Consider the following 19,729-nt stretch of genomic DNA (forward strand, 5'->3'; position numbering starts at 1 on the left):
ATTAGTGAAATGGGGATCACCTGAGTGCAGTGAAATTGTCTCAGAGTAGTCTGGAAGGGCCAGTCGCTGGTCAACTTGCATTCCTTGCCACCATTACACCATGTAGACAAAGGTACACTCCGAGCAACTTAGTGAAGAGTTATTGAAAATAGAAGTCGGGATGGATAAAAAACATTTCCAAGGTGCTGAACATCCTCCAGAAAACATCAAAAATAAGTTAAAAGGTGCAAAAACAGCAGCAGACCATGTTGGAGACTCCACGGTCAAGAAGAAGGTTCTTTGGTCTGATGAGACCAGAATGGAGCTTTTAGACCATCAGAAAAGACGCCAAACACTGACATCACCACTGTGGAGCACGGTGGTGGCAGCATCATGCTGTAGGGATGCTTCTCAGCAGCATCATGCTGTGGGGATGTCTCTCAGCAGCATCATGCTGTGGGGATGCTTCTAGTGAGTAAAATAAATGCTGCAAAACATATGAAAATCCTGGAGGGCAACCACGTTCAGTCTGCTTTTGGCTTTTAGACAAGCTAAACACTGCATATAACCACAAACACACCATCCCCATTGTGAAGCATGGCGGTGGCAGCATCATGATGTGGGGGTGCTTCTGGAGGGTGAAACGAGTGCGGCCAAATATGAAAATCCTGGACAACAATCTCACTCAATCTGATATTTGGCCACGAGACAAGACATTAAACAAACTATCTCCACTGTGGAGCATGGTGGTGGCAGCATCGTGCTGTGGGGATGCCTCTCAGCAGCATCATGCTGTGGGGATGCTTCTCAGCAGCCCTGGAAGGCTCACTTTGACATTCAGAAGTTTTTTTTTTTTTTTTCTTCAGAACAGCTGAATTATTCTGACCATGATTGATTTATAAAATCAGTAAAGGGTAAAACATCCAAGGAGGTGAGTTCTTTCTAACATCCCTGTCAGTGTAACTTCAGCAGCACCTTCATTGAATCCAGAGCTGCTGTGGTTTTTATATATCCCCGTCTACACCCACTGCTAGCTTGGCTCGTACCAATCTGCCTGCTTATAACTGAAGTATGTAGAAATAGCTCTGCGGTTTAAATTAGCAGCATGGCTGACACATTTGAACAAAGACATCCATAGATAAAGGGACGGGGGGAAATCAAGGTAATGACTCAGGGAAAACTAGTCCGCCAAAAACTAGATCTTCAAAGATGTTCAGAAATAGAAAGGCCTTACAGATGAGGAGGGGGGATGAGAATAGAAACAAATGTAGGGTTTACTGATAATCAGACAGCCTTAGCATTATAAACCAGTCATCAGGGGCCTGTTAGAGAAACATCAGCCCTCACATGTAAGGATATGTGCTTCGTAAATGACTGAAGGTAATCTGAGAAAGCTGCTGCATGTTTTTAGTCGGCTGTGCAGCTGTCAGTGTAGAATACATCAGTGATTCCTCGCAGTAGATGATCAGCCTATAGCTGGCTCATGGTCAACGCTTTATCACAGTAGGAATATGAGAACAGATTGTCTCTGCTCTTAAAATATCCCATTCACTTATTTCTGCTGCATCCTTAATGGCTGCTTCTCCGAGTTAAACCCGAGCAGGAGTAGGTTTGCAGGAGCAAATGCAGAAGTGGTTTAAGAGAAGCGGAGGCGGAGGTTCACTGTTGTGTGGGCGTCCAACTGTACTGGCTGTAACTGCTACATCAAACACGCGCGAGTGGGCGGACCGGCATGTGTGAGGCCGAGGAGGAGAGGGACAAAGACGGGATCCAGAGTGGATGCTGACAGAACCACAATGAAGTCTGGGAGGCCGGCTGGGGGAGACGGGAGTCGTGAAGTGTAGGAGGTGTGCTGTCTCTCTTTTTGTGTCTTTTGTCACCCTCACTGCAGAGTGATGCATTCAAGTTTAATATGCATGAGACTGTGCTGTAACCACTGTCACTTCTGATCTGCTAACAAAACCTGTGGTTGACAGAGACACTGACCCAGTCTGTGCTGGTGCCAAGGTAGTCTGATCCAGAGTCCACCACTGCTCTACTACGGAGTATCGTTGGTCCATGAAAAGGTACCTGACTGTCATCAGCTGGGGCACCAGGAGCTCAGAGCTTCAAATGTAGAATCAGCTGTTTGGTAATGCCAGAGAAGATTCTTCATGGACCAACCCGCATACTCAGCTCTGCTGCTCATCCCACAAATGCATGCTCTTCATAAATGTGGCTCCATTTAAAAGGGATTTTCCTACTTTTAGTGCTAGGTTTCCGCTGAAGGAGGAAGGTGGGACAGTGAAAAGGAAGGAGTTAAACAGATTTAGTTTTCCTAGAGGTGAATAATTGATGATGTGTGCATTAGATGGCCTGGTTCCTGGCTGCATTGGAAGAAGTGCCATCCAAGCTCTTATAAAGATGAAGAAATGATCCGCTGAAGACGGCAGGGAAGGAAAGGTGGGACAGTGAAAGAGGAAGGAGTTAAACAGACTCACAGAAAGACTTAAAGCCTGGCTAGTGGCACCAGTAATGGAGGAACTGTGGTCATTAACCAGCCTTGTGGGGAGCCTTTGATGTGCTTCACACATCCTGCCAGGAGCACAGGAAGAACCACTGGATGCTAAACTTTAATGGTCACCACCCACAGGGGACACGCCACTCTTCAAAACAAGTGCACTCTGCCTTCATGAGGGAACCATGTGACTGTGGCAGAGAGACATGAGACAGGAATAGTAGTAAACTCTACAGAACATGAGCAACATGTGTGAACAAACCAAACAGACGTGGAAGGATGCAGGAGCTGAGGTAGAATAATATTTCTATCATGTCTGTGCTGCATCTAACAGAGAGTCTCCTCTGATAGTCTGCATCAGTAAAGTTCATCTAACAGAGTCTCCTCTGATAGTCTGCATCAGTAAAGTTCATCTAACAGAGTCTCCTCTGATAGTCTGCATCAGTAAAGTTCATCTAACAGAGTCTCCTCTGATAGTCTGCATCAGTAAAGTTCATCTAACAGAGTCTCCTCTGATAGTCTGCATCAGTAAAGTTCATCTAACAGAGTCTCCTCTGATAGTCTGCATCAGTAAAGTTCTACATAAAGCTGTGTAATTAAGGAACTCCGTCAACCACATAGCAAGCAAAGATCACTGCACACATCAGCAGCAGATTCATCTTCAACACGTGTCCAAGGTAACAACACACTTAAGGTGAAATACGATCCCACAAATGTTTCTCCTGTGCTGTAAGTTGACGAATTGTGTTGACGTGTGGCTGTCTTCTAATTAACCACCCTGAGAGATGGAGAGCTTTACCACTAAGGTCTATAGTGAATCTATAAATAGCGTGATTGATGTGTTTCACAACACCAATTAATTATGATGCCAACCAGCAGGCAGAGGAGTACAAGAATACACACTTTTTCAGGAGAAGCCCTCGTTATGCATATTCATGATGGTGAAGGCGGAGCCAAATCGACCCTCTTACACTGCTGTTGTCACCCTCCTCTGTACCCTGTCTATCCAGACTGTTGCCTTAGCTTCAGCTGGATTGTTTCATGTTGAAACTAGAACAGCAGCTCTGAGGGGCTTTGAGCAGATGTGTATTACCTACAGGAGAAGGAGCTCATTTAGAGACGCCTGATCTCTGCAGCCTCAGTGGGGAGTTGAGGATGCACGCTGACTACTATCTGCTCACAGCTGATGAGAACCTCACACACTGTAGTTTTAGCGTCCACAGGCTCCAGCCACTCTGATTTATGGCGCTCACTGCTTGAATTGATCGGGGTCTTCAGCTACATTTGGCTAATATCAACATTATGGCAAAAGCCATAAATTCAGCTGCAGCTGTCGGGGTCAAGGACCGGCTGTTGGGATGTAGTGTCCTCTGTAAATCACAGCATGAGGCAGCGTTTTCTGCTGGTACCATCCCTGCATCTCTGCATCAGCTACTCTTACTGGAGGGATGGCTGAACATCCGACCCAGTTAGAACCTCTGAAAACACCACACTGGCTCTGAGGATGGACCGGCACATGGACTCAGGCTGATACTTATAACTGATATTGTTTCATATAAAGTCCAACAGCCCAGCATTTACCTGTGGAAAAGACTACGTTCCTGGACACCAGCTTGTAATCGACAATGGAGAACTGAGGCAATTCGATCCGCGTCACCCCCGTCACAGCCGACTCGCCTCCCTTCCAGTAGAACTCGATGTCGTCTGTGGTGTAGCCATCTGCAGGAGAAGTAACACACAAACACATACGCCAAGGTGAAACCATCTGTCTGATCGTCGCTGGAGACCGAGATATGCAGCGCTGCTCGCCGTCCAACTGGGCCGTCGCTGGGGAAGAACACAAACTCGTTTGAAGTTTAGTCCAAGAAGCAGACGTTGCTTTGGAAAGCAAGTCATTAAAAAGGTTCACCTGAGTTCACCAAAATGTCACAGTAATCACCCTGTCCTGAGGAGCCCTTCATCTAAAACATGAAGAAGACTTATGATAGTTACCAGCTATAGGACAACAACAGGATCCTGGTCTCTGATAATCCTGATCCAATAATCCCTGTCACCAGTGAGCCGGAGGTATCAGGTCTAAATCAGACAAGCTTCACTCCAGAGGATCCATTTTCTGCAGAATGTGGTGATTACAGTGCCGATAAATAGTCTTTGAATGTTTTTGGTCTTTTATTGATTTTATTAATAGTCATGGTCAACTGCTGAGAAGCATCCCCACAGCATGATGCTGCCACCACATGCTGCTGTAGTGGATTAGGGGATGTTCACAGCCTTGGAAGTGTTTTTGTATCCATCCCCTGACTTAACATTTTCTCTGAGTTGCTTGGAGTGTTCTTTTGTCTTCACGGTCTAATGGTAGCCATGAATACTGATTAACCAGAGAATGGAATGGGGCCAAATTATTTTACCATTGATTTATCAGATGAATTAACCCTTATACCCTCCTCTAATTTACTACCTCTGGACACCTTGGAGGCTAAAATGCCCCCATTGACTTCCATTAAAACCATGTTTTTTAATCTCACTGTCACTGCAGTATAAAATCATGCATTCTTTAATGTCAGCATTTCAATGTGAAGAAGTCTAGTGAAATTTGACATTTTTACCGTATTCCACCAGATTCAACCATTTACTCATTGTAGGACCATGCACCACATTCTTGTGTTTTTGCTGTTATATTATGGAGAGTTCTGTGTGAGTTTGAAAGGGTTAAAATTCTGAGAATTATTGAATGTTTGGTAGTTTTGAGCAGGTCTGAAGTTGTTAAAGAGATTTATGAAAAAAAGTAGAAAAAATATTGATGTATGCTGATTTAATGGCAGTTTTTTGCACGTGTACAATTTTGGCCTCGAAGGTGTCCAGAGGGTAGAAAATTCATTGAGAGAGTCTGAATGACATTTAAGAGTAAAACATTTCAAAAATTTAACTAGAAAGAAAAGTTCCTGTAAAAATTCATGCCACAAGCTGTAAAACTGACAAAATGATCACAAATTAAAAAAAAAAGTTGAGAAAAATGGCCAAAAATGCCTGAGGAAGGCGTAAGGGTTAAAGAGTAAATCGATGATGTCTGATTAATGAGACTAAGAATCTTAATTCCAAAAAAGTTGGGACACACTTCCCAGACAATATTCATTTGAACAGAACACACAAAATGGCTTCACAGTGAAAGGGTGTAGTGACTAGACTGGCCTCCCTGTAGTCCAGCCCTGTTTCCTGTTAAAATGGGGTTCCTCAACTGTTTGGACGCTTACACAGAGTTTTTTAAGGAAGGATAACATTCCTGTCCCATCTTTTTTGGAACATAGACAGATTTGAGCCTGTATGACTTATTTCAGGTACTTCAATGCTCAAGATAGAGTAGATGTGATCACTGGGGGCAGTAGGGGGTGAGTGAACTTCATGCCACCCCTGCATCAGTGTGGCGCCCTACTCCAGTTAAGAAGTCTGGCTCCGCCCCTGCAGGCCTGTCATGTCTGTCTGATCAGCAGCGGTACAGAGGGCTCTGTAGATGTGAGAGAGGAGGTAATGAGAAGGACAAGGACTCATCTTTCACCCTGGTAGAAGTCTGACGACTCTTTGTGGGCGAACAAGCCCATCAAACATCTCTCTGCACCGCTCTGTCTCAGTAAAAGTCACGCTAGATCACCTGTTCTCCCTCTGCTGTAATCAATAATAACCCACGGTCTTCATTAGAAGAGAGGGTTTAGAATCAACCAGCTGATGTACTGTCCTCTACGTCTTTTCTGCACCATAAGAGCAGCGCGCTCTTACCGTGATCATGATCATGAGAGAAGAGTGGAAACAGATTTCTACAAAGTCATGTCAGTTAAATAAAAATCTGTCATGTAAAATAAGAAACTGCATAAATGTTCACCCCCTTAAATGGGACTGACCTAACCCAGCAGAGGTCCAGACTGTTGGTTCATCGGTATTCATGGCTACCATAACACCATGAAGACAAAAGAACACACCAAGCATATCTGACAAAAAGTTATTAAATAGTTTAATTCAGGGGTTAAGCCGAGGCCCTGAAAATCCCCCAGAGTTCCATCCCCACTGTGGAGCACGGTGGTGGCAGCATCGTGCTGTGGGGATGCTTCTCAACAGCATCATGCTGTGGGGATGCTTCTTAGCAGCATCATGCTGTGGGGATGCTTCTCAGCAGCATCATGCTGTGGGGATGCTTCTCAGCAGCATCATGCTGTGGGGATGCTTCTCAGCAGCATCATGCTGTGGGGATGCTTCTTAGCAGCATCATGCTGTGGGGATGCTTCTTAGCAGCATCATGATGTGGGGATGCTTCTTAGCAGCATCATGCTGTGGGGATGATTCTTAGCAGCATCATGATGTGGGGATGCTTCTTAGCAGCATCGTGCTATGGGGATGATTCTTAGCAGCATCACGATGTGGGGATGCTTCTTAGCAGCATCGTGCTGTGGGGATGATTCTTAAGCATCGGTCCAGACTGTGGTTCATCGGTATTCATGGCTACCATAACACCATGAAGACAAAAGAACACACCAAGCATATCTGACAAAAAGTTATTAAATAGTTTAATTCAGGGGTTAAGCCGAGGCCCTGAAAATCCCCCAGAGTTCCATCCCCACTGTGGAGCACGGTGGTGGCAGCATCATGATGTGGGGATGCTTCTAAACAGCATCATGCTGTGGGGATGCCTCTAAACAGCATCATGCTGTGGAGATACTTCTCAGAAGCATCTTGCTGTGGGGATGCTTCTAAACAGCATCATGATGTGGGGATGCTTCTCAGCAGCATCATGCTGTGGAGATACTTCTAAGCAGCATCTTGCTGTGGGGATGCTTCTAAACAGCATCATGCTGTGGGGATGCCTCTTAACAGCATCATGCTGTGGGGATGCTCTAAACAGCATCATGCTGTGGGGATGCTTCTCACCAGCATCATGCTGCGGGGATGACTCTCAGCAGCATCACGATGTGGGGATGCTTCTTAGCAGCATCGTGCTGTGGGGATGATTCTTAGAAGCATCGTGCTGTGGGGATGCTTCTTAGCAGCATCAGCTGTGGGGATGCTTCTTAGCAGCATCATGCTGTGGGGATGCTTCTTAGCAGCATCAGCTGTGGGGATGCTTCTTAGCAGCATCATGCTGTGGGGATGCTTCTTAGCAGCATCATGCTGTGGGGATGCTTCTTAGCAGCATCATGCTGTGGGGATGCTTCCTAGCAGCATCATGCTGTGTGGATGCTTCTTAGCAGCATCATGCTGTGGGGATGCTTCTTAGCAGCATCATGCTGTGTGGATGCTTCTTAGCAGCATCATGCTGTGGGGATGCTTCTTAGCAGCATCATGCTGTGGGGATGCTTCTTAGCAGCATCATGCTGTGGGGATGCTTCTTAGCAGCATCATGCTGTGGGGATGCTTCTTAGCAGCATCATGCTGTGGGGATGCTTCTCAGCAGCATCATGCTGTGGGGATGCTTCTTAGCAGCATCATGCTGTGGGGATGCTTCTTAGCAGCATCATGATGTGGGGATGCTTCTTAGCAGCATCATGATGTGGGGATGCTTCTGAGCAGCATCATGATGTGGGGATGCTTCTTAGCAGCATCATGATGTGGGAATGCTTCTTAGCAGCATCATGCTGTGGGGATGCTTCTCAGCAGCATCGTGCAAACATTCAAGTAGTGAGTTTTTTCTAGAAAATTTTGAAAAATTCCTATTTTCCTTGTTTGTGATATGTTTGTCTTATTAAAAGTGAGAAATAGACAGTTCTTGGATCACACTGCGTATTAAATTGCAATATTAGTGGGAAAATTATTGTTAGATTATTGTGCCAAATGGTTCAGCCCTACTGTGTAGTAGAGGGTTCTGCAGTGATGCATTAGTGGTGGTACTCACAGCTCTCTATCTCCAGAGTGCAGTTCTGTTCATCCAGAGGATACCGTCTGAGATCCATCATGCACGCTGCTGTCGTTGTTATCCTGTGAAAATAGGAAAAGAGAGGATGTCAGAGAGGGAATTTAACCTCCTTCTTCTAACCAAAGGAGCGTCAGACCAGACTGAGCGTGGCTCCTCTGGTCTGAACTGTTATTAAAAAGAAAAGCAGCCACGTCATCGCTGACAAGGCCACACTGTTGGGCTGTAATTAGCTTAAAGTATTAAGGTGATAACATTTGACTGTCTTATCATCTTCACAGGAAACTAACAGTCCATTTGTCTTTACACTAAGCTCTTTGTTTGGCTTCCTCTTATTGGAGCCAATAGCTTTGACATCTCAGAATAAGATTATGGCTTCTCCTCCAAGGTAAAACGCTGACTCGGCTCCTGCTTTCATAATTCGAGTCCTCACCCTTCTCTTTTAAATCAGTTTACGTCTCCCTCCACTAACCTGGCTACTCTCCAAGCGGTGATTAAGAAAAAATGATTGCACATAAAAATCATATTAAGTCAACAGATTTTGGCAGAGGCTGCTCGTCTGAACTGGGTCATGAGGAGGTATCCCTTTGTTTATCAGATGGAGCGGCTCAAACGGATGATGCTCAGACAGTTCAGACACACAGCAAAGTGAAATGCAAATGTAAAATGATTTAGGCTAAGTCTGGCCTGATTAAACGCCGGCTGCTTGGCAGTTAGCCACTCCGCGTTAGAATGCAGGAAAGACTCAGAAGAGGCTGGAGGAAGCCGTTACTGCACACTGTAGCGCTAAAACCACCACAATAAAACAAAAACATGCTCTAATTAATGCAGTCATCCAATCCATGAGCTTCAATCATGCTAAGACAAAAATAAAACTCAGTTTTTAATGATAGTGATTTCATTTATTAGGGCATAAATCCATCCAAACCTGTTCCTCTGTGAAAAAGTCACACCCTAACCCTAATACACTGAAGTAAGCATCTGTGATAACTGTCAGTGAGTCTTTCTCATCACTGTGGAGGAATGTTGTCCCACTCCTCTCTGCAGAATAGTTTAAATTCAGCTACACCGGAGGGTTTTCCAGCACGAATGGCCTGACTGTCCTTTGTCCTACTGTTTGCCAAAAATGGAGGGAAAAGGCCCCGACATCCCCGGCTTCACCAACATTCTGTCCTCTTTCTTTGACGATGATGTCGCCCAAGCTTTGAAAACATTTCGTCATCGCCTTTAAGGGTCTTTAGACGTTGTTCTGGGACCTCCTGGATGAGTCAGCCATGCTCTCTTGGAGTCATGTTGGTGGACCGGCCACTCCTGGGAAGGTTCACCACAGTTTTCCCCATTTGTGGGTAATGGCTCTCAGTGTTCCAAAGCCTTAGAGACGTCTTTGTAACCCTCAGAGACTTTGTTTCTCATCTGTTCTTGAATTTCTGTAGATGGTGCCATGAAGTGTTGGGATCTTTTAGTCCACTTTATCAGACAGACCTTTGTCAGGCTTTCCTAAAAATGTGGTTAATCACAGTTAACCTTAGGGTGTTCTCACACCTGAAAGTTTGGACCAAGGTCCGTGTTTTTGTTCCATTGTCTACATTTGGTTCGGTCTGTTTGGGTTTCACACTGTCATTATTGCAACCAGACTAACAGACTTTACATGAACCTATGTGATATCGTCATCAGCTACGTGGTTTGCGTGTCTCTGTAGTTTACATTGATTGGTCATTTGGCCGGCGGGCGTCTGACATCAACACGTTGAATAACGCGAGTCTTGAATGTTGTAACCAATGAATGAAATCGTCATTCCCACCATCATATCATTGTTGATTTTCTACTACCAAAAGCGACAGCTTGAAGAGCTGTAAATAAGGCTGGTCTGAGTTTGTCTAATGAGTTTTATCATTAGACGACAACTTTATTGTCGTCGACAGGAAAGAATAAGAAAGTATGCAATCCTGCGAGCCACTGCAACACCGACTCAGGAGAAAAGATGAGCTGTCAGTAGTGAAATGCCTCACTCTTCTTAAACACATTCGCACAACCAGTCTAACTTTATCGAGCAACGTAAAACTGCCTGATCATAGCTTCCACCCTGTCCAGGCGAAGCTGCTCATGTGGACCACTGCTGGTTAATTTCGGTAGCGTGAGATTGTTGTGGGCTCTTCCGCGGCTCATTTTGTTATGGTGATGGATTTCCTTCGCCGGTAGTCATATCGTAACTTCCTGTCATTGGTACGAAGGTCAGAAACTTTCAAAATAATGCTTTCACACTGGGCATGACCCGGACCGTGGTTCCCTTGGTCCGGACCGAGACCACCTCTTTTGGTCGGACCACGGTCCAGGGGAGGTTTCACACCTATCATTTTGGTTCAGACCAAACAGAACAGTCTGAAAGTCCGGACCAAAAGACGTAGGTGTGAAAGCCTCCTTACAGACTTTTCCACTCAGGACCAGGTCTAGATGCTTTTCCCCTTAATAAATGAAACCATCTTTAAAAACAGACTTCAGTATTTAGTCAGGTTATCTTTGTCTTATTTACAAATTAGTTTGATGATCAGAAACATTGAAGTGTGACAGATATGCAGAAAAATAAACCAGAAAGAGGGAAATATACTGTCAGATGAAAAATATGCAGAAGTCTGGTGCTCTATTTTCTGAGTTCTGAAGCGTTTTCTCTCTGGTGTTCTCTAAAAGGTTTGATGCAAGTTTCTCCAAAAATGATTGTTGTTGAGACGTGGAAAAAGATCTGAAGATTCCTGATAAAGTTCCTGAGTGAAGAGCAGGGTGGTTGATCCTGAGGGAAGACGCTGGAACGTTCAACTTTCCCTCACATCTCTGACTCTTACCATGATTTCTACTCTGAAAAAGGGTAACGATATTTCCCCTAGTGTCTAGTCTAGTTCTAAGGTCTGGTTACAGATTCTGCATAAAGAAGTACAAGCAAATTCCAAAAAAGTTTGGGCGCTGTGTAAACAGTAAATAAAAGCAGAATGCATGATTGATTGTGTAGCACCCTCTCTTCCTTTAACAACACTCTGCAGGCTGTGCTGCTGATTTGAAAGTACTTTTTCACAGCGCTGCAGAAAGAATTGCATAATCTGAGTAATCATGTGATCTATGGAGTGAACCGTTGAACAGAAATAGCCAGAACGATTAGAGAGCTATCTAGTCCTGTAGTATAACTGGATTAGCAGCACCTTCTCCTGAAGGGCCAGCAGGAACCAGACGCTGAAGCACAGCACACATCCTTCAAACACTGGGAGACAGGCTGGTCAAGTTAACGCCACAATTCAGGATTCAGACAGGAAACCAGACAACGAGACACTGAACAGCTCTGTAGCATGGGAACCTCATAAAAGCTACCACTGAGCATAGAGTTCTCCTGTATGCAGACGACATACCTCTTTATTTATCAGACAGCATGGATTTATCTACCCTACCCAGTACATTCAGGTCAATAACAGAAAAACAATAAATAAACCAAATCTGCAGAGCAGCAGAGTCGAGCTTCCTGTCTCTCTGTAAAAGACTAAAATCCTCATTCAGCCTGACGTAGAAACAGCGTACTACTCCTTTAATATCAAAACTATAGCTGTGTTGACACTCTGCAGGATAGAGCATGTACTTGGATGTTTTACACTTTTATAAATCGATCAGGTTCAGTCACTTGTTAATCAGTATTCCTAGATACCATTACACCATGAAGACAAAAGAACACTCAGATTAAAGGTGATTGAAAAGTGTAAGTCAGACAAACACATCCAAGGCTCTGAGCTCACATTTTACTCAGTGTCCCAACTTTTTTGTAAACTAAGGGTGCTTTCACATTAGGCCCAGTTATTTCAAACCCCGCCGCGGTGCGATCCCTCCCCCTTCCCCCCCGGCTTGCTTTCACACTAGCAACATCGAACCGTACCTGGGCGCACTTGCATATTTACTCAGTCCGAAACAGCAGGTGGCGGTATGCACGTAGCTGGATTACAACCCCAACAAGGACGAGAAAGAAGAAGAAGCTACCATGGCAACCACTGGGGTCATGACCTGAGCGAAGATTGTTTTTGTTTTGACCCGGCAAAAAGTCCATCCTGCAGCCATGGATGATTAAAATCACTGTTAAGATGCCAGCAACGTCACTCTCCATATCTGCACATCTACTACAGCTCAGGGACCCCATGGGGGTCGCGAGACACTGAGAGGGGGTCTTAAGATGCATCAACTATAAACATAAATATATATATATTTTTTTTATAATTACAGTGTTGCCACTTTACTCCAAATTTACCAAATTTTAACCCTTTTTCATCACTTTTTAACACCAAATTTGCCAACTTTAGCACATTTTTGCCACTTAAAACCCATCTGTGTCCATTTTATACCCTCTCCACCATTTTGTTTCTGCCTGTTTTTGTCACTTCTACACCAATTCTTGCCACTTTCTGCCTCTTGTTGCCTCATTATTAACCACTTTTTCACCCTTTTTTACCCATTTTTGCCAGTTTATATCAATTTTCCATCCCAGTCCATATAATTCCCCTCAATTTTTTTGCACTTTAAAGCCATTTCAGCCACTTTTTAATCCACTTTTACCTTTTTTACCCACTCTTGCCAATTTTTATCCTTTTTTGGTTATTTTTTGGCCTCTTTTATCTAAATTTTGCCACTTTTAACCCATTTATGTTCTTTCAAAATCCAATTTCAACTCCTTTTCCACCATTTTTTGCCATTATTCACTAATTTAAGCAATTGTTTATCAATTTTAAATATGTTTTTAACAAAAGTTATTTCATTTTAAGCTTAACTTCCAAATGGACCATGGTTTTGCTGACCTCCATGGACCCCCAGTTTGGCTGGATCCCAGAAACCTTCCCCTTTATCCCTCCTTATAGACGGCCTTGTCTCCACATGACTATTCTTGAATGTTCCTGGCTGTTCAGACACTCTCAGGTACAGTGGGGGTCCCCGGTCTCTGGCACCTTTATTTTGGGGGTCCTGGGCTGAAAAGGCTGAGAACCCCTGGTTTATTAACTGGATTCTGATGATTTCTGCCCTTTATTGAGGAAAAATGTGAACGAACTGCCGCGCAGTGGAAAGAAGTTTAGTTTTTACGATGATGTCATAAAGCTGATACGCTCTCTGTCCCGTATCCGGGCGCGGTTGCATTCACATCTCAGAGTCCACTTGAATCGTGCCCGAGACCACCTCCCCAAGTGGGCCCGGTGTCCGGGCGCGGTTCGTTTGTATTCACACTACCCAAACGAACCAGACTCTGGGCTCAGGTGCACTCAGATCCGGGCCCCGGATGTGACAGCCGCCATAGTTTCTCTGTGTACGTCTAATCTCTGGAGATCTATATTTAGATCTGCTCCTAAACCACCTTTAGCGCTGGTTAATGAGTCCTGTTTCTGTCTAAGGAGGTTTGTAATCGGGGTATTTCTCCTCGCTGTAAATAGAAATCTGTGTTTATTGTAAATAATAAAAACGATTTGGCTTCAGGCTCTTCTGATGTCTGTTTGTGGAATTATCTGCCACTTCCTACAGTAAACAGTCAGTGAGACTACTGTAATCATCTGTTTTCCTCACTAAAAGCAGAAATAAAACCCTGAGGAGGAGCCGGCGTGGCCCTGAGCCGTACCTGACATCCATTTATGGATCAGCTGCTATCTCAGACCTCTGTCGGCCTCTCCCTTTGATCTGCTGGAGCACGGAGCTCCCTGTAAGTAGTCCACAAGGCTAAGTGCTCTGAACTGGCCCTGCATAATGAAGCACAGCTCCATGACTGCAGAAACACTGACAAATATAAACACAAGCATGCAAGTCTGCTTTCACACACCCCCGTTTCTGCTCTTAATTCAAAGCATCCATATTCATAGGTCGCACTTACTCTTCTGAACCCAGAGAGATCAATGAAAATTCAAAACCAGGCCTTTCTGGAACAAATATCAAAACAGCAGCTGCGAGCTTAACAATGCATTCATGCATCTTCTAACCTGTTCATCCTGCCATTCATGGGCGCTCGCCGACGCCACCCTCCCCTCCTTCACATTAAACGCCAGGGCGCCCTTGAGCTTGACACATAATCCTCCGGCTGCTCAGCGGCCAGCGCCAGACCGCTGCCAAGTCCTCAGCTCGGCCCGCTGTGGAGCCGTAATAGGACTTTAAACACGTAGAATGAAGTGGACAGTGGGACAGTGAGAGCGTTTTCACCCTGACTGTGGAGAGGGAGCGCCGTTCATCTCTGCAGGAGCGTGAACGCATGCAGCTGATTCACAGAACGACGGCACGCTGACGACAGCCACATGGAGAGTCTGCTTTAGTCTAAGGACACAGGAATGAGTCAGGCCATTATTAAAGACCTCAGATGTTTCATGAAGGCCCAACGTTAGGGAGGAAAAGACAAACTGAACCTGAGCCTCTGTCCTGATGTAACCCTGAGGGAAAACTACAGCAGTCATTCATGACCAGACCACCTACATGTCACCTATGCAGCATTTAGACTGTGGTATCTGGTAGAACTAATGACTGGAGCACCTGCACAGGTGCACGCTCCCACCTGTGATTTAATGACATCATTCATGTGTGTTTGATCAGTAGCATTGGTAGCATCCCGGCTAACAGTCTCCTCATGTCTGAGCTGTCACTCTGACTGGGTTCTGATGGTATTTGTGCAACCTTTTAAATGCTTTTCATCGCTTTTTCCCTCCATATTTTTTCTTCTTTTTGGCACTTTTAACTATTTTTTGCTGTTTGTTGCCCTTTTCCCAATTTTTGTCCATTTAATCCACTTTTTGGGCATTATTCTCTAATTTTTGCCAGTTTTTACCCACTTTCGTCTCTATTTTACCACTTTACACCCATTTTTGCAACTTCCTTGCAACTTTTAACAAATTTTCTTGCCTTTTTTTCCATTTTAATCCCATTTTTGCCATCCGGAGCCCATTCCTTTACCTTCTTTTTGCTACTTTCTGCCACTTTCTGCCATTTTAACCCCTTTCTTACCACAACAAGCCAGTTTTTTCAATGTTTTGCTACTTCCTGCCAATTTTGTGCCTCTTTATGGCCATTTATGACACTATTTTGCCACTTTTCACTTATTTTTACAACCTCATTTCACCGATTTTCTCTATTTTTGTCTTTTTGTTGCCTTCTTTTGCCCCTTTTAGCCAATTTTTGCCACTACTCTTTGTCATTGTTCCCTTTCTTGCCACCCAGCAGATTCCCTGAGTGAAAAAAGGGAGTTAAACCAAAAAGAGTGAGATTTCCAGAGTAGAGTCACACACTTAGACTCCAGCTAGTGTTCAGTGATGCTCCTGAGCAGTGTTAGAAACAGCAGTTCATTCACGGTGTTGAGAGCAGAGAATCGACTCTGTTCCTGAGTTCATTCCCAACAGCTTTGTTACCACGCCTACACTGCCACTTCAGATCTGGAGAGCAGAGTTTTCCCATCATGCATTGTGTGTTTAGATGTATTTTAGATGTGTTTAGATGTGTTTAGATGTTGCCTGTTGTACAGTTATCACTGCTGTGTTTCATTTGTTCATGTTTCTGGAGGATTATTGTTGGTTTTGATGTCAGACACATCTGCACCATGAGTGACACTGTCCACTGAGTTACATACTAGCCACACATGGCAAGGGCTAGTCCATTTAGAAAGATGATAAGCCGTCTGTCACTTTGCTCCATCCTGATAAGAGCTCAGCAGCTTAGCCACAATGACTAATGAAAGTTGGCAGGTTTTAGTGGCGTGGTAGATTTCCATCTGTTGGTGTTTAACGTGGTCTGAAATATAAGAAAACATACAACACTGTGAAGTGTTAACTACGAACACTGAGAAAGAGTTCACGTAACTCAAGATGGCAGTTAATTTTACTCTTAGTGAGAGTAGTATTTAAACTCCTGTAAGAGTTCAAAATCAACTCCCAGAAAAGAGTTACTTTAACTCAGCTCTAGAGTTTATTCGATGGTCTCACATGAACACTCAGAGTTGATTTTAACTCACACAGAGTTTTTTAAGTGACCTGAATTTATTGTGTAATTTACAGCTATTCCTGACATTTGTGCCTTTTTCCTTTATGTCCCTCTCTCTGCCAATTTCACCCCTTTCTTGCCACAACAAGCCAATTTTTTCCAACTATTTACCATTTTTTCTACTTCCTACCAATTCTGTCAACTTTGTTTGCCAATTTTGTGCCACTTTATAGCCATTTACGACTGTATTTTGCCACTTTTCACTTATTTTAGCAACTTCTTTTCACCAATTTTATCTCATTTTTATTTTTGTTGCCTTTTTTTGCCCCTTTTAGCCAATTTTTTGCCACTACTTTTTGTCATTTTTTTCCCATTTTTGCCACTTTACACCAATTCCTTTCTTGGCACTGTTGGCCCATTTTATCAGCTTTTTTTTAAACATTTTTCCCACTTCCTGCCAGTTCTTGCAACTTTCCCTCCTTTGTCCCAGTTTTGTACATTTTTCCTCACTGTCTGTTTTGGCACCTTTAACCCTTTCTGCCACTGTAGACTCATTGTTCAGCTTTTCACCCACTCTGCTGCTCTCTGGCCAGTGTTTCCACCTGTTTTTGCCTCTTTTATCCTGTTTTTGTATTTTTGTTGACCTCATTGTTGTCCATGTGAGCTGTTGAAGTCCTTTCTGCTGTTTCCTGGTATCCTGGTGTTTGTGATCATCATGGCCTAGTTTGAAGTCTAACATTATTTTCCTAATGGTTTAGTTGACTGTGCCGGTCCATGTTATCAACATCACCTGTAGAAAACTATTTCTGTTTTATGAAAGGGGGTTTATGTTTTAAAAAGGCTAGCATAACTATATATTTAGCTTTGATAACTGTGGTTATTATTCAGGTCGACAATAGAATATCCTAACTTTCCAGTAGACTATGATTTTCTGACCTCCATGACCCCAGGGTGGCTGGGCCCCAGGAAGCTCTACTTTTCCCCCCTTATGGGCGCCCCTGCCTGGCAGTGATACCGTAAACCCTGGTCTGAACCTGGGGAAGCTTTGACATTATTAAAAAACAGTGACTGCCCAGTCCTACTATGAAGACAACCCAAAGAAAAGGAATGGAATATTCTTAGTCACATGATCCCAACCCTACTGAGCATGCTCCTCAGTTACTGAGGCAGCAAAGGCCTGCAGACGTCTCTGTGATGGTGAGGAGGAGCACATGTGTGAGAGTATCTCTGTGTCTACTACTCTCACCTAGAGGAAGAACTACATGCTCATTGATATTAGACTATTAACCTGATTTCTGATGAGGAAATCTGGCATGAAAGAGAACGTAAAGATCTTAAATCGGCCACACAGGAGCACTAAAACACTGAGAGGCCCATCGTACTGACCTGAGGCCATAAAGGACCGTCCCATCCGGATGCAAGCGGATCATTCGGTTTTTGACCGTGACGCCATGGACGAAGGACTTCTTGTCGTTCAGGAAGTAGGTGTCAGGGACCCAGAGCTGGTCGGCCACCCTGTTATCAAGGGTCAGATTGAGGGGGATTCCTACATAGGCTAGACGCTTGTCCCTCCAGTACTGCTGGAAATACATGGTCAGCGTGTAGTCCTGTGGAGACAGGCAGAGGAAAGACAGTCAGAACCAGATCCATGCAGTCCCATGTTTCAGTAAAGCACACATCCCTCCTGTTTATTCCATCTCTGCTAACAGTAAACGAGCTGATCTAACCCTCACAAGCAAACATCAACAGCTCTGAAACGTTTGCTCTGCCTGGTCCCCGCTGTGAGCGCCCTTAATATTTATATGACATGACACAGAATCCTACAAGCTGGGAGGAGAGTGGGCCAACTGGTTCACAATCTGCAGCCAAATTCTCCCAAGAGCACGCACCTCCCCTTCTGGAACACAGTAACCTGTACAGTAATGTGGCACCTTACAACAAATGTGTGGGCAGGCTGAGTCACAGAGCGTCAGTGGAAACTTTCAGAGACGCTCTCCTCTAATATGTCAACAGTAGTGTATTCCCATAATAGCTGCAGTGATTCACAGAGTCAGAGCTGACCTGTGATGGAGCTAACGTATGTTTCCTTCATATCAGAGGGCTTCACCGTTAAAATACCTCTGACAGTCACCTCCCTCTATGCCGCTGTGAGCTCTCTCCATGAGGGACCAAAAACAAACGCCTGAAGAAACACTTTGTTTCTCTATCCTCAGAGATTATTCTCAGTTTGTTAGTCTAATTGGTTTATCTCTGTTCCCCGAATGTTTCATCAAAAGACTCTAAAAGCTCAGGACAGCAAAACCCAGAGACCGGCCCCTGATACACCCAGAGACTGGACCCTGATACACCCAGAGACTGGACCCTGATACACCCAGAGACTGGACCCTGATACACCCAGAGAATGGACCCTGATAAACCCAGAGACTGGACCCTGATAAACCCAGAGACTGGACCCTGATAAACCCAGAGAATGGACCCTGATAAACCCAGAGAATGGACCAGGATAAACCCAGGGACTGGCCCCTGATAAACCAAGAGAATGGACCCTGATAAACCCAGAGACTGGACCCTGATAAACCCAGAGACTGGACCCTGATAAACCCAGAGACTGGACCCTGATACACCCAGAGACTGGACCCTGATAAACCCAGAGACTGGACCCTGATAAACCCAGAGACTGGACCCTGATAAACCCAGAGACTGGACCCTGATACACCCAGAGACTGGACCCTGATAAACCCAGAGACTGGACCCTGATAAACCCAGAGACTGGACCCTGATACACCCAGAGACTGGACCCTGATACACCCAGAGACTGGACCCTGATACACCCAGAGACTGGACCCTGATAAACCCAGAGAATGGACCCTGATAAACCCAGAGACTGGACCCTGATAAACCCAGAGACTGGACCCTGATAAACCCAGAGACTGGACCCTGATAAACCCAGAGACTGGACCCTGATACACCCAGAGAATGGACCCTGATAAACCCAGAGAATGGACCCTGATAAACCCAGAGACTGGACCCTGATAAACCCAGAGACTGGACCCTGATAAACCCAGAGACTGGACCCTGATAAACCCAGAGACTGGACCCTGATAAACCCAGAGAATGGACCCTGATAAACCCAGAGAATGGACCAGGATAAACCCAGGGACTGGCCCCTGATAAACCAAGAGAATGGACCCTGATAAACCCAGAGACTGGACCCTGATAAACCCGTAGACTGGACCCTGATAAACCCAGAGAATGGACCCAGATAAACCCAGAGACTGGACCCTGATACACCCAGAGACTGGCCCCTGATAAACCCAGAGACTGGCCCCTGATAAACCCAGAGACTGGACCCTGATACACCCAGAGACTGGACCCTGATAAACCCAGAGAATGGACCCTGATAA

General features: G+C 44.8%; 1 protein-coding gene across 1 annotated transcript in view; it reads right to left on the reverse strand.

Annotated features, from left to right (window-relative positions):
• LOC121506329 (gamma-aminobutyric acid receptor subunit beta-3-like) overlaps nucleotides 1–19,729 on the reverse strand; it is a 62,254-nt gene that overhangs the window by 20,147 nt on the left and 22,378 nt on the right. Inside the window, exons 4-6 of the mRNA XM_041782092.1 lie at nucleotides 17,712–17,932; nucleotides 8,352–8,434; nucleotides 4,058–4,195 (exon numbers count right to left, since the gene is read on the reverse strand). Coding sequence (XP_041638026.1) covers nucleotides 4,058–4,195; nucleotides 8,352–8,434; nucleotides 17,712–17,932 — 442 coding nt within the window. The remainder of the gene's footprint in view (nucleotides 1–4,057; nucleotides 4,196–8,351; nucleotides 8,435–17,711; nucleotides 17,933–19,729) is intronic.

The sequence above is a fragment of the Cheilinus undulatus genome, linkage group 24 (assembly GCF_018320785.1).
Source record: "Cheilinus undulatus linkage group 24, ASM1832078v1, whole genome shotgun sequence".
Taxonomy (NCBI): Eukaryota; Metazoa; Chordata; class Actinopteri; order Labriformes; family Labridae; genus Cheilinus; species Cheilinus undulatus.